The 23,293-nt window shown below is 42.6% G+C and overlaps 1 protein-coding gene across 1 annotated transcript in view; it reads left to right on the top strand.

Annotated features, from left to right (window-relative positions):
- Window positions 1-22,811, top strand: part of si:ch211-196i2.1 (collagen alpha-1(I) chain) — a 31,365-nt gene extending 8,554 nt beyond the window's left edge. The window contains exons 17-55 of the mRNA XM_062554903.1: window positions 308-361; window positions 2,274-2,318; window positions 3,278-3,331; window positions 4,432-4,485; window positions 4,839-4,892; window positions 5,010-5,063; window positions 5,952-6,005; window positions 6,748-6,792; window positions 7,259-7,303; window positions 7,581-7,688; window positions 8,012-8,065; window positions 8,174-8,227; window positions 8,534-8,587; window positions 9,206-9,313; window positions 9,635-9,688; window positions 9,875-9,982; window positions 10,575-10,628; window positions 10,810-10,863; window positions 11,084-11,137; window positions 11,301-11,354; window positions 11,521-11,628; window positions 11,929-11,982; window positions 12,194-12,247; window positions 12,822-12,875; window positions 13,079-13,132; window positions 13,221-13,274; window positions 13,690-13,743; window positions 13,970-14,023; window positions 14,110-14,163; window positions 14,646-14,699; window positions 14,848-14,901; window positions 16,621-16,638; window positions 16,754-16,807; window positions 16,999-17,061; window positions 17,578-17,743; window positions 17,933-18,042; window positions 18,833-18,910; window positions 19,827-20,009; window positions 20,576-22,811. Coding sequence (XP_062410887.1) covers window positions 308-361; window positions 2,274-2,318; window positions 3,278-3,331; window positions 4,432-4,485; window positions 4,839-4,892; window positions 5,010-5,063; window positions 5,952-6,005; window positions 6,748-6,792; window positions 7,259-7,303; window positions 7,581-7,688; window positions 8,012-8,065; window positions 8,174-8,227; window positions 8,534-8,587; window positions 9,206-9,313; window positions 9,635-9,688; window positions 9,875-9,982; window positions 10,575-10,628; window positions 10,810-10,863; window positions 11,084-11,137; window positions 11,301-11,354; window positions 11,521-11,628; window positions 11,929-11,982; window positions 12,194-12,247; window positions 12,822-12,875; window positions 13,079-13,132; window positions 13,221-13,274; window positions 13,690-13,743; window positions 13,970-14,023; window positions 14,110-14,163; window positions 14,646-14,699; window positions 14,848-14,901; window positions 16,621-16,638; window positions 16,754-16,807; window positions 16,999-17,061; window positions 17,578-17,743; window positions 17,933-18,042; window positions 18,833-18,910; window positions 19,827-20,009; window positions 20,576-20,740 — 2,700 coding nt within the window. The 3' untranslated portion in view covers window positions 20,741-22,811. The remainder of the gene's footprint in view (window positions 1-307; window positions 362-2,273; window positions 2,319-3,277; window positions 3,332-4,431; window positions 4,486-4,838; window positions 4,893-5,009; window positions 5,064-5,951; window positions 6,006-6,747; window positions 6,793-7,258; window positions 7,304-7,580; window positions 7,689-8,011; window positions 8,066-8,173; window positions 8,228-8,533; window positions 8,588-9,205; window positions 9,314-9,634; window positions 9,689-9,874; window positions 9,983-10,574; window positions 10,629-10,809; window positions 10,864-11,083; window positions 11,138-11,300; window positions 11,355-11,520; window positions 11,629-11,928; window positions 11,983-12,193; window positions 12,248-12,821; window positions 12,876-13,078; window positions 13,133-13,220; window positions 13,275-13,689; window positions 13,744-13,969; window positions 14,024-14,109; window positions 14,164-14,645; window positions 14,700-14,847; window positions 14,902-16,620; window positions 16,639-16,753; window positions 16,808-16,998; window positions 17,062-17,577; window positions 17,744-17,932; window positions 18,043-18,832; window positions 18,911-19,826; window positions 20,010-20,575) is intronic.
- Window positions 22,812-23,293: the final 482 nt, after the last annotated feature.

Raw genomic sequence — 23,293 nt, 5'->3', positions numbered from 1 at the left:
TAGGAGGTCACTGCATAATCAGCCATTATCATTAGCATTAAAACTACTGCATATTGGCCTGGTTTCCCAGATTCGTTAAGAATGCTCCTAAGAAGTTCTTAGCACTTAAGAGCTTCTTAACGAATCTGGGAAACCCGGCCATTAATTGTACCATGCAAGTCATGTCCTGTTCTGAAGGATATGCATATGGCCCATTCCAAGTCTAAGCCATGTGGGTAACTGAGTCCACGAGCTAACGGGTAAGTGTCCTGGTGAAGGAGAGTGGTGGCAATGGTTTTTGAGTGTGTTGTGTGTGAATGTGTTGCAGGGTATGCCTGGTGCCACAGGACTCCAGGGAGCTGAAGGAAAGCCTGGTACACAGGTTCCCATTCTATATTCTAATACACGATTACTGCTTGCTCTGTTTGATTTGTGTGATGTCCACTCCTGAAATAGTATATAATCAGAGTTGCATTCAGTGTAAAGTATCATGCACATAGACACACATCACACAGACATCTGTACACATTTGGGGGCTTTGAGTTCAAAATGACCTTGATTAAACCTGTGTGAAAAGACAGTCGGTTGGCACGTAGTTAGGGCATTAAGTCCATAAGACAGTTACATTATTTTTGTCATTTTACCTCTTACACCCCCACAATGGATATGAACCTATCAAGGTGTACCTTAAGTGTAGAATTTCAGCTTTAATTTGAAGGTTAGAGCAAAAATATTGATTCAACCATTTGGGAAGTACATCCATTTTTATACAGTCACTCCATTTTTGAGGCCCAAAAGTAATTTGACAGCTAACTGATAAGCAGTTCATGGCAAATTGTAAGCCATTTCCTCATTATTCTGTGACAAATTAAGCAGATAAAAGGTCTGGAGTTCATTCCAAGCATTTTCCCTAATTAGGCTGAACTAGAAACAGCCACATTTGTCACTTTAGGAGTGAACAAATCAACAATTTGACCCATTCCTAAATAGGGGAAATGAGGCACTGATGATCTCAGTAATATGGACAAGAATTCTTTCCTTGGAGAAGAATAGCCTGTTCACAACGTCTAGCCAAGTCAAGGACACACTGGATGACATCGGCATATAGATATCAAGTTATAAGAGACTTCAGTCGGTTGACAACAAGGTGCAAGCCATTCGTATCACTCAGGGAGGCCAGATTAAACATACAAAAAAAATCTTTATAAGTCCAGCTCTGGAACAGGATTCTTTGGATAGAATAAACTATGATTAATTGATAGCGTATGATCCACAGCATACCACATCATCTGTCAGACCTGGTGGGGGGGGGGGGGGGGGGGGCTAGTGCTATACACAGGCATGTATTGCTGCAGAGAGAACAGAGCCACTTGTTTATTGATGATGTGACTGCTGATAGAAGTACTGTAGCAGGATGAATTCTGATGTGTCTATACATGTGATGACACATATACAGTAGATGAGCCGCCCAGATTCAGCGGCCCAGATGCTGCAGAACTCGATGGGATGGTGCTTCACAGTGCCAATAGATACTGACACAAAACATACTAGAAAAGCAATCCAAGAGCTGCTCAAGGCAAAGTAATGGAAAATTCTTGAATGACCAAGTCAGTGATCTGACCTCAAGCCAATTAAGCATGCTTTCCACTTACTGAAAACAATACAGATTGAATCTTGTAATTTCTCTAACTATCTCTAGCGTTTGTTTGTCCACTTACTTCTGAGCCTCAAAAATGGAGTGACAAGTATATAAAAAGAGCTGTTTAGGCCATGTATTTTTGTTCAACCCCTTGAAATGCGACTGAAAATCTTAATCTTTTCTTCAGACCCATTGTGGAGGTGTATAGTGGTAAAACCACAAATGTGTCACTGTCCAATTACTTACTTACTGTAGATGCTAGCGGTTCCTGCCTGCCTATAGTTTAACCTTCAGTGTTCTAATATAAAGATGAACTGTGATGCGTTCTTCCAAAGTTGTGCACTGCATGCAGCTCCTGTCGTTCCACTACCATCCAGCAGGGGGCAGGCAGATATTGTTTTGATCCACTGCATAGAATTGTTTAGCCAAATGAAACAAGTGCATGTTGTCAATTATGGTGTCAGTTGAGCAGTTTATTCATTCATGACGAAAAAGACAGCATCATTAATTGTTCATTAAAATTGGCAACACACTGGTCTGCAAGGACCACAGTTAGGTTTGAATAACCTTTGATGGTGTATGGATGGTTGGATGGTGACAGTAGACTATTTTTCTTGTGCTGTGTTTTTTCTTGCTCTTTTTCTCTTGCTCTCAGGGTCCTCAGGGGGCATCTGGCTCGGCTGGTCATAATGGTCTCCCGGTAGGTACAGTGTGAGTAAACGAACATTCGTTTACTTGCATCCCGTTTAAATTGTATTGGCCATTTCTTATCTGCGTTCACAGTCCTGTGATGGACATTGTGATTTGCCTTAACTTTTGCCTTGCACGCTAGCTTTGTAAACAGAATGCGTGAGCCAGCCTGTGCTACATCATGTCCAGGCCCACTGAGGCAGCCTCACCTCTAAACCATGGCACTGATTGAGCATGACGTAATGTGTGCAGAATGTTAATACATCTGGGCTTTCATATGTGGGCATAGTTGATTAAAGAGTACCTCTGAACTCTGCTTCTGGGACGACGAAGGCTTTAGTTTGATACCACTGCTATAAAGGAACATACCGGTGTACGGTTCTAAATGTAAACAGCTGAGCTGACTTTTACAGGATATGGAATATGCATTTTATGGTCTGTTATACGGCTGTGACAACAGACGCCGGCCAAGTTTAACAAGACTGCGTTCACCCCCTGAAGGGATCAAACATGTTGCAGCAGTGACTGCATAAAAGTTGAAAAGGCCAAGCATCAACACACACATTTTTAGAAACACATATACACACTCACACTCACACACACACAATCACAAGCTAGGTTGTCTAGCCTTTTCCTGTCTTGTCCATTAGCAGGAGCACACACACACACACACACACACAGACACACACACACACTTTTGAAGATGGCCTGTGTCGTGTGTGGGACGAAGATAGTGGGATTTAGGCTGTTCCAGTCCTGGATTAGGAGAACAAATGCACAATCTTATCAGCGAGCTGATTAGTTGCACAGTTTGCTCCAGTCTTTCTCAGACTTTCTAAGTCTGTAATTAGTCAGCTGCACTCCTGCTGTCTCCTTCTCTACTTTGTCCCAATCTCTGTCTCTCGCGCTCCTGTTCTCTCCCTCGATTCTCATGGTTGTTTGTCCCTCTATTTCACCTTCATGTTCCAGGGACTTCAAGGTGTTGCAGGAACGTCTGGGCTAGATGGACCGCCCGGACCACCGGTTAGTGTCACACACCAAAACACACAATAGCAAACATGCTCAAATCCTAGTAGGGTCACACTCTACTTGCATAGTTCACCCACAGACTTCTTACGTCCCCTTAGAATTTAGAATTACATGGATCTATCTACATTCTGAGTAGTTCTGAGATATTGAGTTTAAAAGATTTAGAATTCCACAGAGTTATACTGATGAGTGGGTAAAAATAACTTTTTAGATATAATGTCCCAAAATGCATACAGCTACAAGAAACATCTCACCTCACCTTCTTAAGGTGTCACGGAATGAGAATATGGCAGTAGCTCAATTTTGACAAAAATGTCAGATAGAATCTTGTCGTTCTAAGGGGACAAAAATGCTCAGATTATCAATGAACCATCTGTTGACAGATAGTTAAGATTAGGGGTTGACTTTGGTTAAGGTGATGTTCAGTTATTGTTCAGTAACACTTTATTATGCTAAACTTGAAGTGTCTGTGGGCAGACAAACAAACAGTACAAAACCTTTTGCTGGCCTCTCTCTGTTGTAGTACAGTACAGTAAGTGCATCAGATAATTACCACAATTAGAATAGGGCGATTATGAGCTGAGGAAATGAATTGAAGTCTTACTGCTATGTACATACTTGCAGCTTTTCTCCTCTTTCTATTGTGCATATTGTGCACACACACACACACACACACACACACAAAGCATGCACATACAGTACTGTCTGTTTAATTCAGTCCATCTTTCCCATTCTTTTCTCTCTGTCGACTTTGAGCTCAACAGAGGTCCTAAAGAATTCAACTGCATTGTTTCTGTCCTGAACTTGTTAGGAGATAGAGTGAGGCTTTCTTCCTTGTGATGTTACTAGGTGATATGTGACCTGCATGCAGTATGTGGATTTAGTGAAAAACAGAATGTCTAGAGCATGATTCCTGATTTATATTTAGAGTTTTCCATCCAAAAAATTCAAAACAGGGCAAAGGAATTAAAGTTTATAAACTAGTTAGTACTATTAGTTTATTTTTGTCATGAGGTCAGCTGTTTTTATATGCCTCACTTAATGTATACCTTGACTATTTTGTAATAGTACACACATCATTGGTGTCTCCTTAGGGTCCTCCTGGCAATGATGGACCCAGGGGCAGTCCAGGTCCAGCAGGAGAGAGGGTGAGTTGGGAGGGCCATATGGCACTGTGTGCCTGATATGGTGTCAGAATATGAGTTACAGCCTTATGAGTTACAGTATTTGTTTCATAATCAGACCTGATATCAGATAATGTGTTTGACCAGACAGCCAGACCTGTCTAAACCTGCAACTATCAATGTTTTTGATCTGTAAATTCTTACCCTGTGTCAATGTGTTTGTGTGTGTGTGTGTGTGTGTGTGTGTGTGTGTGTGTGTGTGTGTGTGTGTGTGTGTGTGTGTGTGTGTGTGTGTGTGTGTGTGTGTGTGTGTGTGTGTGTGTGTGTGTGTGTGTGTGTGTGTGTGTGTGTGTGTGTGTGTTTGTGTGTGTGTAAAGGGTTTAACAGGAAAGTCAGGTGCAGAGGGACCCCAGGGGCCTGTAGGCATGTATGTAAGTGATTGTCCTGCAGACTCCGTTCTTACTACAGTACATCATCACCACTGGCAGCACTCACAGAATACAGTATGTGTCTGTCTGTTTGTAATTATTTATGTCTTCTCACATCAGGGTTTTCCAGGAAATTTAGGCGTTCGTGGTGACTCAGGGCCAATGGGAGGAATGGTAAGTATATCTTGTCTGTCATCATTTTCAGCAACCCTGAATTTTGATAGTTTGCTAATTGAACATAATACAGTTTTGTTACTGCAGCCTACTGGCAAGGAAGCTGGAGCAAATTCATTATGCCACCAAATCTCTCTTGCATTCAGTTGGAGGAATCGTTTGCTGGTCACGTTCTCAGTGTCGCAGAGCTGTCGCAATAGGTTTTATTTATCAGCCGTGGCCATTTGTTATTCCAAAGAGTTCGAGCGTTGTTTGAAAAAGTATGAGTTTGCGTGCAGCATAAAAAGACCCCAAACTCATTATAGCTTGGTCCAGCAGCTGAATGCTGAGAGCAATGCATTTGCCTAGGCTAGGTGTTTACAAGACTGTGATAAGGAGTGTTTGCTTGTGGAGAGCAACATAGTCTCCTCCTTTTATTAATTTAGTAATACCTGCTCGTTGGTTGGTGCAGGATAAATGGATGTCATACCCATGGTGTACCTTTAGTCCGGGGATTCACTTGCTTTTTGACCAAGTGTTCGCATACACAAATGAATCCGTTTTGAATTCAACCTTGCCTCAGCACTATGCTTGTTGCTGGAGACTCTGCTGAAGGGCAGACCAGGACTTTTTAAGGGTGTGCATATAACTGTAACTGATGCATCAAGCAGATGCAGGGTGCGCGCTATAGCCGTGATGCCTAGACATGTACATACTTTTAAAAGCAAATATTTTAATTTCCCAACTATTTGCTGTGGTGTATTGATTTTGCGAAATTTCTTCAGCTATAAGGTTAATAGGTGGCAGTTGATACAGTATACGGTATATATATTGCACTGTCCTGAGGCTTATACACAATGCAGCTAATACACGGTGCACTGTCCTGACTTGATTTGCCGTCCATTAAAGGGTGAACCTGGTGTAAGAGGACTTCCTGGACCCCTTGGGATGCGTGGCCGTCCAGTAAGTGTGTGTGTGTGTCTGTGTCTGTGTCTGTGTCTGTGTCTGTGTCTGTGTCTGTGTGTGTGTGTGTGTGTGTGTGTGTGTGTGTGTGTGTGTGTGTGTGTGTGTGTGTGTGTATATGTGTGTGTCTCTGTTAATTACTGGCTCTCCAAGAATGTATATCAATGACAGTACATACATTCATGGTTAGATTTGTGAGATTTGTTGTTGACTGTCTATGTGTTTATTGCTCAATTCCCTTTGCTGTCACAAGGGGAGCACAACTACTTTGCCATTCAGTTTGTATTGTGGCTGTCTGTCAGTCTGTGTAAGTCCCTGGATGGCAGAGCTTTAAATCTGCACCAGCCAGACTTCTAATCCTGCTCAGAAACACAGGGATCTGCACCGGCGCCAAGAGAGAGTGCTGCAATATTGAGAGCATTTTCCTCAAAGAGACTTGCGGCTCGCTCCCAAAGAGATTAATATAGTCTTCTCCCTCACACATCAACTGTTTGGAACTATGGCAAAGTGATGAAAAACCAATGGAAGGAATTGCTAGGGTTTAATACTGGCCTCTCTGTCTTTAATCATTTACGTCAACCAAATTTACATTCTCCTCTGTTTAACCTCCACCGTGTGCACCGTCATCAGTCGATGGCTGATTCACTGTTGCCTGAAGCAGGCGGGTTTAGTCTCTTTGTCAACAGTGCATATTGCTCTTTTATTTATTCATGATGTTTATAGCTCTGCCTATTTTCTGCAGGGTCCGCCAGGATCAGCCGGGGAGCCAGGCCTTCAAGGTCCTCAGGTAATATGGAGATAGGTGGAGGTATTAATAGTGCATCGTCACTCGTCCCTGTGTCTCCAGTTCCTCAAATTACAGTCTGACAGGACCCTGCATAAGGACCACTGACGTTAACGTCTTGTCCATGTTCCACTACTAATTAGCTTTACTATATAAAAGTGCACTACATGTTACACACTGGTAATTGGAAGAAATAGTTATGAGTGGGACATGTTATACTGCAGGCTTTTTGCTTGCATTTGGTCCTTTTGAGAGTTCCATCTATTTTCCAAGTTTATCCATTTGAATTGACATGCTGTAATGAATAGAGTGCATCTGTCAGATCTTTGCTGATGTGCTGCAAGTCATTTTATTATTATTTTATTATTTTATTATTTAGCTTTTCACTACGATGTATGGGTTAATTCAACTGCGATCTCACCATGAACTTGTGTCCTCATATGGCTTTTTGTTTTTTACCTGTGACTAGGGTCGTCAAGGCGGCGATGGACCCAAGGGAGAACAGGGCTCACAGGTGAGTATCCTGAAATATCAGTGACTCAGCCAACAGCACAGTATCAGTGTCTCAGCCCTCAACTCACAAACGTGAATGTCACCAGGTCACCATGTCACAGATTGCCTAGTTTTATAAGGAAGATAGTCTAGTGCAAACACAAGACCTTTTGACATACCAAAGATAACTTTTTATCATTCTGCACTGACCATAATGCCAGGCTTAGATTCAGAAGCACCCTTCAATGGAGGCAGTAAGGCATCGGATATTTGAGGTCTTACTTTTGTATTTCTTCCAGGGACTTCAAGGACTCAAGGGCTCAAGGGGTCCAACAGGCAAACCTGGACCCCGGGGAAGCGTAGGGCCACCAGGACCCTCTGGGCCCGATGGACCACCAGGAGTTATAGTAAGTATAGATTAAGCACAAGGTCCTCAAAGTCCCCAAAATGCTAGACACATACGTCAACATCTAAATAAAAAATCCTACATCCCTCCAAAATCGTTTGATTTGCTTTAAATTAAAACCCAAATGAATGATGTGCAGTGACAGGTTCTATATGGTTATATGGTTATCTATATGGTTCTATATGGTATGTTTGTCACCTCCGTGATACGTCATCCTCAAACCTCCACCCTCCATCCATCATTAAGTAAGTAAGTAACTGAGTAAGTACTTACTTACTCTACTTACTTACTTACTTACTTTTACTTACTTACTCCATCCATCAGGGACTGACCGGGGCCGAGGGGTTGCTAGGTCCAGCCGGGGAGAGAGGGGAGATGGTGAGTACACAACAACAAGGTTGTGCTCCAGTAAGCCCTTTATACAAGTTCATAAACTCCCAATCTTCAACTGGCTCCTCACACCTCTGCCTTTTTGCAATGCCACAGGGATTTGTGGGACCCTCTGGTGATGAAGGTCCTGCTGGATTGGAAGGACCACGGGTGGGTTTGATCATTATTTCATGTGAATGTGTTAGTGAGTGTTTTTTTTTTCTGTTTGTTTGTTTGTTTGTTTGTTTGTTTTAGAAAAGTCAGAACATGATGTAAATTTGGTAACACTTTGTAATGTCATCGAGGCCCAAGTTGCAGCAGTATGCTCTTCTTCTAACAAGACATTTCTGAAAAACATTAGTCACAGGGTTTCACTCCTGATGTACTGTACATTTACTCAGATTACCACTCAACTATTCATATCATCTGGCCACAGAAGAGGATGGTAAACGCTCTCTTTCTCTGCTGTTCCCTTAGGGCAATCCCGGTGCTACAGGAATGGAAGGTCCACCAGGAAGAAAAGGCGATCAGGTGATTTTACTTCCTCCTGCATTTTATGTCAAGCCCTTTGTTTTCTAACTGTTTTTTTATGGTGAATATGAGCTATTAGAAAAAGCAAGGCTCTATTATAAATGTGTGATTTAGTGAAACATTGTGCTTCCATTGTACTGTATTATGTAAACTTAACATTTAGCAAACTTAAACAGATTATATTTAATCGAATGTGGCATAACAAGAGTTTTGAAATACAGTATAGTGTGGCTTCTTGTTTATAAACATTCTCATTTCTAATTCTGTATGCCTTACACTCAGCCTTAAGCTGCATTCACATACGTCGCTACTCGCCCATCTCTGAGCGAGAACTGTCAATGTAAAGTGAATGTGTTCTAGCTGAATGTGGCCAGGACAGGCGATGCGAGGACTAGCGATGCGATGTGGGCGGGTACAAAGTTAAAATAATTTTAACTTCCAGCGATGCGAGTGAAGCGAGTGAAGCGAGTACCAAATCAGAATGTAGAATAGAGATGATTGACAGTTAACTGAAGCGAGGAGCGATGTGCGAGTAGCGACGTATGTGAATGCCCCTTTACACCCTAGCAACACTCCATGCAAACGTTTTTGGCTAATACTGTACTGCGTTGCCTCTAGGGTGAGAGAGGGCCTGGTGGAAGGCATGGCACTCCCAGTACCAAAGGGGACGTGGGAGCTGTTGGTGATAAGGGACTGTCTGGGCCTCCAGGAACTGATGGCAAAGAGGTGAGTGGCTCTGTCTCGTCGGCACAGAGCATCAAATCATACACACATTCACTGTTTTATAAGTGTGTGTGTGTGTGTGTGTGTGTGTGTGTGTGTGTGTGTGTGTGTGTGTGTGTGTGTGTAGGCTAGTGGCTGTTCAATATATTATAATGATTATGTGAGGGTGTGAGCCTTCTTTTAGAGGCTTCACAAGCAAATTTATTTGTATGGTACGACTGCACAATGACAATTAAAGTCTATTGTATTCTATTCTATTCTATTCTTTTCGTGTAACAATGTAGCAAACACATTCACACTTTTTATCCTTGTGTCATCTCCCAGGGAGATGTGGGCAGCCCTGGTGAAGCAGGTGACCCAGGCCCTAAAGGAGAAAAGGTCAGTTTGCAAATGCTGAGAACCTACATGTACAGGGTTTATGGGTAGTATCCAGCCATGAGTTATAGAACGTTAAACCACCGAGAGGATTATGTCTGTGTTTTGCGATATATGAACTAACTGCATCATGTTAGCTTCACTGTGGTGGTTGCGGTAAGTGTGTGTGTCGTCTCTGTCCCTCTGCAGGGTACGGTTGGCCCACTGGGCTTCACTGGGCTAGAGGGGCCCTGGGGTGACTCGGGGGAGAGGGGAGACAAGGGGCCGCGTGGCGAGAAGGGTCATATCGGCCTCCTGGTAAGAGCACTCATATGAAGAATGTTTTTAAACCTACTGCACAGCATGCTCTTGAGAGATTTAAGCTGCATACGTCGCTACTCGCCCATCTCTGAGCGAGAACTGTCAATGTAAAGTGAATGTGTTCTAGCTGAATGTGGCCAGGACAGGCGATGCGAGGACTAGCGATGCGATGTGGGCGGGTACGGAGTTAAAATAATTTTAACTTCCAGCGATGCGAGTCAAGCGAGTGAAGCGAGTACCAAATCAGAATGTAGAATAGAGATGATTGACAGTTAACGGACATGTTTGCAGTGAAGTAAACTAGCGGGGAGCCATGGCAACCGACGCCGGCAGCATTTTTTTTTTTTTTGCCAGCGAGTAGAATTTCGGCGAGGAGCGGTGGGCGAGTAGCGACGTATGTGAATGCCCCTTTATTTCATGTTGAAGATATCCTCCTGACCGGACATATTTTAGCGATTGTCAGGATGATACAGTATATGCACATGTACTATCAATGCTAAACCTCTCATAAATGATGTATGTGATACTAGTGTGGAATAATCAGTAGATATCAGTATTGCATCTGACGCATTGTTTCTTGTCTTTTCAGGGAGAGCCCGGTGTGATGGGTGGACTTGGTCCAGCAGGACTCAGAGGCCTATCGGTAGGTGCATGCTCATGATAATCAAAACTATGTCCCCATGTTTTGTTGGCACACAATATTGAAGTGTGTTATTCTGTTGCCCCCTCTTAGAGTTGACTAATGAGGGTAACGTGTACTGATGTGAATGCATGAAGTATAGCAGTTCAGCGTCTCAGGTGTATTTTGTGTGTCTTCTCTCCAGGGCTTTCCAGGTCCTCGTGGACTTGTAGGGCCTGACGGACCCGCAGGACCAAAGGTTGTTGCTCCTGTTTAATATAAACATACTTTAACTGAAACTACATACAGTATATCGCCTTCCATAGTGTTCAGGAATTAGACATTATTTCTTATCCAGTGGTGTTCAGGTTGTATTGAAATGATGTTATATTGTATCTATGTTTTCCTGTGGTCATCTCTGTGTGCATATCTTTAGAAAATCTGTGAATATAAATCATTATACTGATTAACCTATACAGGGTGAACTTGGTTGCATTGGTGATATTGGTCTTCCTGGAGATCCCGGACCTCAGGTATGGCTTCAGATGATTGACACTTTGTGGTTGCCTATTTGTATGTGATTAATCTATCCTTTTCATGCACTTCTTTTGTGTTCATTCAGATACTGATCTGTATAAGTGACAGTTGTTATAGTGTTGTGTGAGTAATGCAGGGTGTTATTGTGTTCTTCTGTAGGGCGTAGCAGGGCCAGCAGGGGCGAGAGGTGACCGTGGGAAACCAGGCCCTGAGGTCAGACATCCTTACAACTTATGAAGCAATTCTCCTGATTAGATAAAGCCAAGTCCAATGTTTATTGTTTAATGGGATTTTTCAGAAACAGATTTTTAAGTACCTTTGTCTCTTCGTATGCCAGCGCATGTGAACAAGAGCAGTAACACTAGGATGTGTCCTGTAGGGTAACACAGGACCCCTTGGACCTGAGGGGGATTTCGGGCCTATTGGTTCCCCAGGGCCTGTTGGAGACAAAGGAGATCCAGGACCACCTGGAGAGGAAGGGGAACAGGTAAGTCCATGGTCTGCATGGCACATTCTTGGCAAATGGGTGAATGACTGAACAGCACTGAAGCCTTTCCAACTTTGATGATGCCCTATGGAAAGAAATGCACTATTGTTGAAAAACTTTTTGTATATTTTTGGTATATTCATTTTATGCATATTATTGCAAAATGTAGGGCTCTGTGAAGATCTGTTGTGATGGGTTGCTGAAGCTATGGGTTGTGTAGACGTAAGTGTAGACATGAGTCTACACAACACACAAGTGTGAAAAATAATTGATAACATCTGATTATTCTTTTTACATCAGGGTCCAGAGGGCCTGCAAGGTATTCAGGGCCCACCAGCACTACCAGGCATACAGGTACTTAGAAGGAGCTCAGCTGTATTGAGCTCTCCTCTCAAATGATGATTAAATATGTATGCATGAGATATAAAGAGAGAAGGGGTTATATTCGTGCCATACAGAACATTTCCGGACATTGAAAAGTTGAATTGATGAAATTAGGGTGTCGTGTCTTCATGCACCAGGCTCCAACCGCACTCATTCTCCTGCCTCTGTCTGGTCTGTTCAGGGATTCCCAGGAGAGCCAGGAACTCGGGGAGCCCCAGGAGAGCCCGGAGCTCTAGTAAGTACTTACTGCTGAGGGAGGACACACAAGCAAGCCAGGAAACCAGTACATGAGCAGCGTGGGAACTGACACCATGATCATATCATTCAAGAAAATCTGTTTTGTGAAAATGTTATACGTCGGACATGTTTGGACCTTTAGTTGTATAAATCGCCTGACTAAGATGCAGTGGATAGTCATCCCCTAAAATTGCATGTATGAATCTAGACAAAGCCTATAGGATAACTCTGTTTACAGAGTGTGACGCTGCACTCAAAGCATGCATTAATGCATAATCTTACATCACTCCTGTGAAGTTGACCGGCTGAATCACTATTTTGAACTCCCATGGAGGTTAATTATAAACCCTTGGCTGTGTATTTTATTCAGTGGTTCAGAGGCGTTTACTCAAGGTTAAAGCCCTAATCTAAAATCCACCAGAGCGCCTCTGTGGATCTCTTTGGGGCCTCTGCTTTATAGTCAGGGCAGGTGCCGTGTACTCGTTACAATTCTTTGTGTTGCACCACACATTTACCTCTCAACCATCCCTCCCACGCTTTCATGGTTCTTGATGGTGTTGTCACTCCCCTAGGGACCTATGGGTAAACCTGGATCAGCAGGACGGCAGGACCAGAAAGGAGAAAAGGTAAAGGTCATACCGTTCAACATGTCTGGTCCAACTTTTTCTTCTTCCTTCATGTCAAGTCTGAGATCAGACACTGCTCTTAATCTTTACGCTCAAACCACCCAGTCATGGGAACCTCCCCGGTTCACGGGAGCATGGCTGAGGTTCAATACAGCGAGACAGTCTTGGCTCACTGATTAGGGTTTGTATTTCTTATTTTGTAGGGAGAAGATGGCCTTCCTGGACCACCTGGGAAGACAGGCTCTATAGGAAGGACGGTAAGAAGTCTTAAATAATTCACCGTTATCTTTAGCATTTTATGTAATAGATTAAATCTTCAGCTCTTGATGTTTTTCTGTCCTTCAGGGAAAACGAGGCAAAGCTGGTTCAAGGGGCTTAAGGGGAGGGCGAGGAGAAAAGGTAGGTGTTAAGCATATTACATCCACTTGTGCTCTCTGTTATAGATAATTGTTCATGCTGCCACAGTGTTTCAAATTTATGGCATCTTCCTCTCTAGTTGTCAGATGTTAAGAGGATATAAGCTGGGCAAGATGTACATACATTTTAATTAATGACATGCACAGGGTTTGGATTTCAGACTGGGCTAAGCCATGTGCCCCTAATCTGTCATCTGGATGTTGACATTTCAAATATCAATTTTATGTTTGAATTTCCTTGTTTCATTTTGAGACCTTTCCTGTTTCCTCATTGTTCAGAAGTGATCAAGTTTTCTGTGCAAAATCTTATCAACTGGCCAACATCAGAGGACCAGCATATGACACTTTAAAAAAATATATATAAGTCTTCTCTGATTCTGTTGTCACCACGTCTGCAGGGAGAAATGGGAGAGAGAGGATCAGCTGGACCTCAAGGATGGACAGGAACCATTGTGAGTAAGCACTAAAAATGTAGTGTGGTTCACTTTCTCAATGTCCCATTCACATTCAATTTGTGAGTTCATTTTCATAATATCATGAGACACTTCTTGCTTAGCACAATGTAATAAGTACACTTGATATGAAGTAGGTCTCAAGGAAAGCTAATACTAATACTGTAGCACTACATTGATGCTTCTGGGTAAATATAGTTTTATTGTCTTTCTGTCATTGTGACAGGGAGCCCCTGGCCTACGAGGAGATGAGGGAGAGGAAGGCCCAAAGGCAGCTGAGGTACAGTTGGACTCCTCATCCTCATCCTTTGCATGATGTATTGCTGTCAGTGTGTTTGTTCTTAATGCAGGTGAACCTCTCCACAGGGGGAGAAAGGAGACTTGGGCCCAACCGGTGGACAAGGAAGAGATGGAATAAAGGTACATTTAGCATCCTGAATGATGTACATAGAAATATAAATATGAATATAAATCGGCCCCAGCCGTGGCGCAACTGGCTGGGGCACCTGCACCGCACGCCGGCGACCCGGGTTCGATTCCCGCCCCGTGGTCCTTTCCGGATCCCACCCCAGCTCTCTCTCCCTCTCACTTCCTGTCATACTCTCTACTGTCCTGTCCAATTAAAGGCATAAAAAGCCCAAAAAAATCATCTTTAAAAAAAAAAAAAAAATATGAATATAAATCACAACTCGATGGGGCTTGCATGTTTTAGAGATGTCTTGAAGGCTGTTCTGTTGGTGATTGGGGTTTTTTTGCCAACAAAGGTTGATTTGTTAGTGATTTTGTTTTTGACAGTAGATAAGCTTAGTTGCTGAGTTCTCCTAATAGCTGTCAATCATATCATCCCTGCCATTTTTTGTCACATTAATGAATGCAGTCTTAAAGTAGTTTTATTGTTTCAGGGGATCCGGGGTCCATTCGGTCCTCCAGGACCACCAGGCCCAAAAGGGGATCAGGTACCCATGCTCCAAGCACCAAGTAGCATCTTCCAACAAACTACATATTTTTAATTGTTGTAATTAATTGTAATGATCAGCTGATATGATGTAATAAGGACACCTTTACAGAAGCAAATCTTCACTAAAACCCAAATGTTCTTATCAGGGTAATATTGGACAACCTGGACCAAGAGGTACACCTGGGATGCCTGGACTTCCTGTAAGTGATTTTCTGTTGCTGTCAATTGCTTGAGTCACAGAGCATGAGACACCTTTAGTTATATCCTTGTCCAGGCTCAAGGTCGAATGTACAGTACAGTAATCTGGCGATATACCGGTAGTATATTACCGTAAAATACAACTGAGTTCCATCATTACCTTTTATGGCCTTTGCTGGCATAGAAGCCAATTCAGAATGGAAAAGTAACAGCAAAGTCACACTAAAAGCAGTTAATGTCTTGGAAGCTTTAGAGATGGGAAAAAGTTAACCTCTAAGAAGTTCCCTTCGTTGTAGAAAATCCCTTTAAAATGTCTAATCAGATAAAGTTTTTACCCTGGGAATGATCTGGTACTACTGAGTTTTGCATATACTTAGTGAATCATGGTAGCTGTCATAATTGGAACAGATATTGAATGTTACAAAGAAAGTGTTTCTAAAATGGGTTCTGTTCATGAATGTTAAAGGGATAATCCGGAGTGAAATGCACTTTAGATCAATTTTTCGGACTATTGGGAGTACATACGTTGAGTTGACACCAAAATCATGTCATTCGGATGTATTTTGAGAAAGTTCGCGCTCACCGTTTTTAGCCAAAACTCGTTAGCCTGGAAGTGACCGGGGCGTGTCCTTTCGCCGCTACAAAACGCTATTTTTATACCTCTTCTACTGTTCCAAACAACACTACACTTACGTGGTAGTGAGTAGAGGTTCCCTAAAGCCAAACCGAAGTATCCGCACGTCTTTATGTGGTCGGATAGAGAGTCCAGAATGAATTTAATCGAGTCCGTACCTTTCCGGAAATGTTAGTAAAGTGTTGTGAAAACGTTGCTAGCTGCAACAGCGACATTTCCGGAAAGGTACTGACTCGATTAAATTCATTCTGGACTCTCTATCCGACCACATAAAGACGTGGGGATACTTCGGTTTGGCTTTAGGGACCCTCTACTCACTACCACGTAAGTGTAGTGTTGTTTGGAACAGTAGAAGAGGTATAAATATAGCGTTTTGTAGCGGCGAAATGACATGCCCGAGTCACCTCCAGGCTAACGAGTTTTGGCTAAAAACGGTGAGCTCGAACTTTCTCAAAATACATCCGAATGACATGATTTTGGTGTCAACTCAACGTATGTACTCCCAATAGTCCGAAAAATTGATCTAAAGTGCATTTCACTCCGGATTATCCCTTTAAGAAGATAAAATAAATAAATAAAACATAATGAAATTCCATTAGTTTTATTTAAGGACATCACACTGTACTGCATGGACCTAAGCTGCACACATCATTAGTGAGGGCTCTTACGCGGATGTCCATCTTATGCCTTCAGTGGTAGCATTTAATTACTGTAATGATTTTATCTTTATGTGTGTTGATGGCAACCCCTGTAAGAAAAAGTTACTTGGCCATCAGTTCATTTACTAAATGGTTTTCGTGGTGCTCTCATGCCTACAGAACAGTGAATATTACCAGAGGAGAGCTGCAATATTTCCCTGTCTTTTAAAAAGCCAGAGGGGATTTGGGGACAGTGGGGCTAATGCTTGCTTAATGAACCAGGCCACAAAAAGATTTACACGATCAAAGCAATCACTTTTCTTTTATTGTGCAGCAAAGTCTAGTCTATTAAAGTAGAAAGTATTGCTTTTTTTGTCCCACCCTGATTAATTTAATTCCACTTTCTTTGTTCTTGCTCTCTTACCTTCATTCCTTTCTCCTGTTCCTAGGGTTTGTTTGGACAAAAGGTATGTTTGAGAGAAGGTATTACTGTGTGTCAATGTAATCATGCTACTGTAATGAATGCAGTACTTAATCTAGGGAGATTTAAGTCCAACAGTTGTGTTATCACTTCATTCTCAGGGCCCCAAAGGCTTTGATGGTCCTCCAGGGAAACCTGGACCAAGAGGTCTTCCAGTGAGTAATGAAGCCATTGGCATCACCCAATAGGGCCATATTAATGCCATGCTCTACCTTGCAAATACACTGATAATTGTGTGTGTGTGTGTGTGTGTGTGTGTGTGTGTGTGTGTGTGTGTGTGTGTGTGTGTGTGTGTGTGTGTGTGTGTGTGTGTGTGTGTGTGTGTGTGTGTGTGTGTGTCTCACAGGGGCCACCTGGACCACCAGGCCCTCCTGGACTCCCCTTAAACTACACACTGGGTCAGATCAAGGTGAGGTCTGCAGCTCATTTTTACAGCTCAAAAATGACATCAACATCTTGGAGATATCAATCAAATTAATAAATCATTGTGAAAGAAGGTTGAAATTCTGGGCCATCAAATGCCTATATTAGAGGCAAGTGCATTGTGTATACTGTACAGTAGCTCATTGAGTTTTTCAGAATATCTGAGCTAAGATGATTGAATAAGACCAGAGGTGCGTTCAAATTCACGAACATAGGCGAACGTTCAAGGTGAACATGTTTTCTTTGAACTGTTAAATTTGAACGATTTGGTGTTAACATTCCATTCTAACAGTAATTGCATTGTTGCGTTCGTCAAACTCACGTCCAGTTCCACTGTAAGTTCACGGCGCACCACCTCCTCAGACTGTTTGCGATTGTTAGCAAACGTTCGTCAAAAACTCAAGGCTAACGGAATACTGTTTGCGAACGTTCGCAAACGTTCGGTGAACTTGAACGCTCCTCAGGACACTTGGTTGACTATGGCTGCTTTTCTCCTCAAAAGGACATGATGTTTGCTTCAGACAAGCCCAATTACCCAGTTCTCCAGACTCTGCTGGACGCCCTGCAGAGGGACCTCAGGCTGCTGCTGGACCCACCTGATGGCACCAAGGAGCGCCCCGCTACCACCTGCCTGGAGCTGTGGCTCTGCCATCCCAACTTCACTGACGGTCAGAACACACATATAAACCCCTCAAATCCTGTTGTTTAATATCTGTCTATGTGTGCATAGGTTGCCTAGGTGTCCAAATGATATGCACACATATACAGATGTTAAACAGCAGTACTCTTATTTACACATTTTTTGTACCAAAGACATCAAAGAATTGGAATTCAGTTCAAAATCGTTGTGGTTGCAGGGTTCTACTACATTGACCCCAACCAGGGCAGCTCAGGGGATGCTCTTCTAGCCTACTGCAACTTCTCTGACTGGGGAGCTGAGACCTGTTTGCATCCCAGAGACTCTCAGGTAACAAAGCAGCAATTAGGGACTACTAAACAGGGCAAGATCACAGGACAATAGAATTGGCAACATTAACATTAACACACTCGATTCCCAAATTACAGTAACAATTACATCATGCTTGAACACAAAACACACACATCAACACGCTCACTGCATGCCATTGATGGTTACCCCATATGGTGGACATGGTTGTAAGATAACCCCGTTGCAGTGTCAGACTAGTGTTAGCATGAATTCCCTGATGGTCTGTCTGTGATTTATGCCTCTAATTTGCCTGGGTGTTCCCATGCTGCCTTGTGCGCGAATTGACTCACGCTGCTTAGGCAGCCTGGAAACTACCACCCTAATTTTTGCCTCAGATAGGGGACCAATCACAGAACAGGGGAGAAAGCAAGACGATGATGAGCTACAGTATGCATGCTCATTGAGAAGTGGTGGCGCTAGCCAGGCTAGCCCCTAATGTGGGTTCTCTCTGTATTCTGTGTGTGCATACCTTTATCTCCAACGTTGTGCTTGTGTCTAAAAGCCTGTGCCAGTTGAACTGAATTGAGAATGACTCCTAAATTCTTGAACTTGAGTTGAGATCAAAAACAGGATGTAGAATTACAATTTGAATTTGAACTAAAGGAAGTCTGAATGAAGCCTGGTTGCCATCCTGTATCACTACAATAACTTTACAGACAGTAATATTAGAAAGTAAAACAGACCTGTTATGGCAATGACCTAGTGCAAGACCTTCCAGTAACTCTTTCATCTTTCCTTCCCAACCCTTCCCTTCCCCGCCTCCCACCAGCTGCCCACAAAAGCCTGGCTGCAAGACGTTGAGCCAAACTCTTTCCAGTGGCTAAGTACTCTCTCCAGAGGCTTTCAGGTAGAAAGTTGCACTCTCTGCGCCTGGATATGCACATGTACATGTATATGCACATGTACATTTCACATATTTTTACAAACATTTCTCATGGAATGACTTGTAATTTGCATAAACAGGGCTTGCTTGAATTGACTAGGGAAAGGCAATGCACAGATTCACCTTTTTATATATCCTGGTGTAAGAAATAGACCACATTTATGGAGAATTACTGTAGGTGAAACTGTGCTCTTGTCTTGTGCATATACCTTTGGATAGAACAAGACATGCGTCAGTGGCAGCAGTATCTGCATAATTATTCACAGCCTATGTGTCTGTTGCTTCTCTATGCCAGTGCCTCACAGTGAACCAGATAATGGCAGTTGATGCCTCATGAATACATAAAAACTCTCTATTCCTGTGTGGCCTCAACTCTCCCTGCTCTGCTGTCTCCTCTGTGGCCTGAACTGTCCACAGAACCCTGCCTGACCTGCCAGCGAATTTGGATTTTGCCCGGCAGTTCAGGATGGAAACCTGCACATCTATCTCCTCTGCTCCCTGTCAGAACCTTTGGCTCCAATCAGAAACTAGCTTATCCAAAAGATGCACCGGATCGTTGGTCTGATTGATTGAAGGATTATTTATCCGTAGCGTACATTATTAGCGTACAGAGATGATTTGAACGATGCCAATAGAGCTCGACAGTCCCGCCCCTCCTCCGAGAGAGCACGCCTCTCGTGCAGTGAAAATAAAGCGCAGATTCCCCATACTAATTAGTATGGTGATAGCCATCAATGGCAGTTGATGCCTCATGAATACATAAAAACTCTCTATTCCTGTGTGGCCTTAACCCTCCCAGCTCTACTGTGTCCTGGCTCTGTGGCCTGAACCATCCCTGCTCTGCTGTCTCCTAAAACCTGCCCACCCTCTCTACCACCAGATCGAGTACCCGGCTGCCAGTGTGGTCCAGATGCGTTTCCTGCGCCTGCACAGCCGCTGGGTGGAGCAGAGGGTGACGTTCTCCTGCCAGCCTGGCCACCGACTGAGCAACACTACCCGCGAAGCGAGGTTCATGACGGACAAGCCCAAGCAGAGTTACCTAGCAGCTATACAGGACTGTGTGGTACGCGCCTTTGCTGTTCTGCCTCATGTTATAATATTTTACTCCTAGCAGCTATAGCCTACAGGACTGTGTGGTACACACCTTTACTATTCTGTCTCATGTTATAATATTGGACGCCTGTTTTGCTCTTGCCTCCTGTTTCTTACTTGTCTCATACAGTACATGCATGGAAGCCAGAGCTCCACATTAATGGTTGCCCTTGGCTACCAAATTGTTACAAGAGGCAACCAGATTTGTTTGGCTTTGGCAACCAAAATCTCATGCCTGGTTGCTAAGCTGGCAACCACTTTTAAGCACTTTTAAAAGTTAACGTTGAGCCCTGAAGCATAGATAGGTTGAGCAATCTACACTATAGTCATGATTGAAAAGGTGGTGGAAAGGATAAGAGATATATTGTTCAGGGTTGGCGCTTTGGTGAAAATAATGATACAAAAAGTAAAAAATAAAACAGGGAGTTTGCATGCGGATCTGTTATCTGTCTAGATCACAACACCAGAAAATGAGTGATAGAAACACCTACTGTAATGTCTTGCATTTTGAATCCGTCTGTCTTTCCGTCGGATCAGCCTGCATTGGAGGAGGACGAGGACCTTACCCCACGGGAGACAGTGCTGCAGTTCGAGGAGGACCTGGAGCTCCTTCCTGTCCGAGACGTGGCCGTGTCCTCCCAGGGTGGTGGTGACCTCACGCAGCAGTTTGGCTTCACCATCGGCCCAGTGTGCTTCAGCTAGAGACCACGTGACTATGCGACGGGGAAGGGGGTCTCCTTGACACCCCCCCTGGCCATCACCAATCCGCACAGACAGGAGCCGGAGGGAGGATGGAGTTGGAGAGGAGTACAGGGATGCCCTGTGTGCCCTTTCTCTCTCTCTGTCTCTCTCCTCTTATGCGGCTCCAGTGGACTTGCCCTCATGATTGTTTCCTGATGTCAGCTCATCATGAGGGAATACATTTGTAGGCCTTCGGATGCAAGCTCATCCTGTGTATAGCATTGTTTTTTTTTTTTTGTTTGTTTTTTTTTTTCTGGACAGTTTGTTTGTTTACAGAGACTTTTTATACTTCAATGAATAATTTATATTATTTGATTTAATTTGTTATTCCCAGCCTATTTCTCATTATCCTGTTTATTAGTAGCAATATGTATGCTACAGACTTTCCCCGAAATGATCTCACATTTATGTATACCACAAGAATTGGACGAAAATGAAAGGTAGAAGTCCAGCATTTTAATCACTGTAGCTCAATGTCATAATTATTCATGGCATTGGGCTTAAGGAAGGGTTCATCCAATTACTTCATTCAGTTTACTCCCAATGGTTAACTATGCTTAATTATAATTAACATGTTAGCTATGGAACACATCCTTGTATATAGTCAGTCTAAATAATCTAAAATACAATGGACCAGTCTTTTTTTAAATCCAGTTTTCTAAAGCTCATCACAAAATGAATACCTTGTATATACAAAACCATGACCAAATAATAGGCTAGTAGTGTTAATTTGGAGAAGACAGGGTTGACCCAAAGAAAGAGTGAAAGAACCCTGAACTCAAATCCCAAGGGCTTTCACTTAAATTAAAAGGCTACCTTTGCTTTTTGTCGAAGATGTCTTCATCAGGAACATGAGATTCTAAAATGTGGGTGGGTATTGGCTCAAAGGAAAAGGACAATACAGTACAACGAAAGCCTGACTTTATAACTGACTTGACATAGGCCCAATGCAGATACAATGAATATGTCATTTATAATCCTACAGCCAGCTGTCTGTTTCAATGGTAGGCTGATACTTAAGTCCCCACCTTTATTGTTAACTGGATGTAGTTGAGATCCTACATGTATACTGTGTGTATCATAGTGTACAATAAATTGCCTGTGTGTACCTAGAGTACCATAGATTAAATGTAAACTACATTTGGTAAACAAGAAGTCACAAAATTACTGTACCCCTTTCCTATTCTGTAGATCTCTATCCTTATGGAAACGGGAATGTGACAAAAATCAAGATTACTAACAACAACATATGGTGCTAGAGAGTGTTCTTTTGGGGTTGTTTCAGATTCATCTTTGTTAGATGCCTCTCACCTAAAGATACTGCTGCAGACACATATCAGGGCCAAGACAACATGCTAAATCTTTTCATCATGATCACATGCATAATGACCGTTCTGTAAATCACACCACTTCAGGTACCATCAGTCTCAGGGAGCACTTCCAGCATCAGTATGTCCTGCTTAATGTATTTGGTTTCACTGTGCAGGGTAGCCTATGTTAATATTATTTACTTCCAGGCTAATGTTTGGTGGTGATATTTGTAGATTTGTTCCCTAATAATGTGTAACCTGTGTGCCTACACATTTCTATACCACATCGAACCACTAGAATTGATATCTGCCTGAGGTGCAAAAAGTTATATACAACTTAATTTGGTTTTTTTTTTGTTTGTTTGTTTGTTTTTTGTTTTTACTTTTTTAACCAAGCGGTATCATTACTTGAGAGCATCCAACAGAACAACACCATTGCTACTCAGGTTGATAGGAAATTCAATAGAACATTTCATTTTTAACAACAGAATTGCAATGTACCTAAAGGTCAGGATGCACTAATAAAAGTGACACTGTGGTCCAATGTTATACACTATGAAGACTCCTCCCTCTCCTGTGCAAAGCAAAAGTTGGATTTGTTGCTTTGGTTGGCCTGGCTGAGACCTATTATTGGTGCTACTCCATTCACAAGGAAAAGACTTGCTGTTTTCAATGTACTTTGTATACATATTGTAATTTGAGGTGACAGTGTCTTAACTTATACACAGAAAAATAAATGATATGCTGGTCATCAGTTTTAAAAGAAGACTCTTTAGTATGACGTATACTGTACCTGCCCAAAAGAAAATGTATTCTCTCGAAAATGTCTTATCTTTGCCTCATGAGAAATAAAGCAGCTCTTATTGAGGTACCCTTAAAAAATAAGGTGTGTAAGAATAGATTGAGATCTTAAATTGAACTTTAATTTGAGTCAAGGAGGGCTACTTCTCTTCTACACATAGGCAATTATTTTTTTATTTCAAAAATAGATTAAAGATTGAAACTGGGAGAGGTATGAGAGAGAATGTAAAAGATATGTGAGAGAAAGTGGGAAAGACGAAGTGAGCGATCCAGTTGAGTGGATTCCCCTATTATAGGCCTATATGTTTACCATCAAATTGGCTTCGTGGTTATATTAAGGTGAACATCTTGCATAGTGTAGGCCTACCTTTAAGTTGCTGCACAGTCAGTAAGAGCACAGGAG

The sequence above is a fragment of the Sardina pilchardus genome, chromosome 14, assembly GCF_963854185.1.
Source record: "Sardina pilchardus chromosome 14, fSarPil1.1, whole genome shotgun sequence".
Classification (NCBI taxonomy): domain Eukaryota; kingdom Metazoa; phylum Chordata; class Actinopteri; order Clupeiformes; family Clupeidae; genus Sardina; species Sardina pilchardus.
This window is presented reverse-complemented; position numbering and strand designations above follow the sequence as displayed.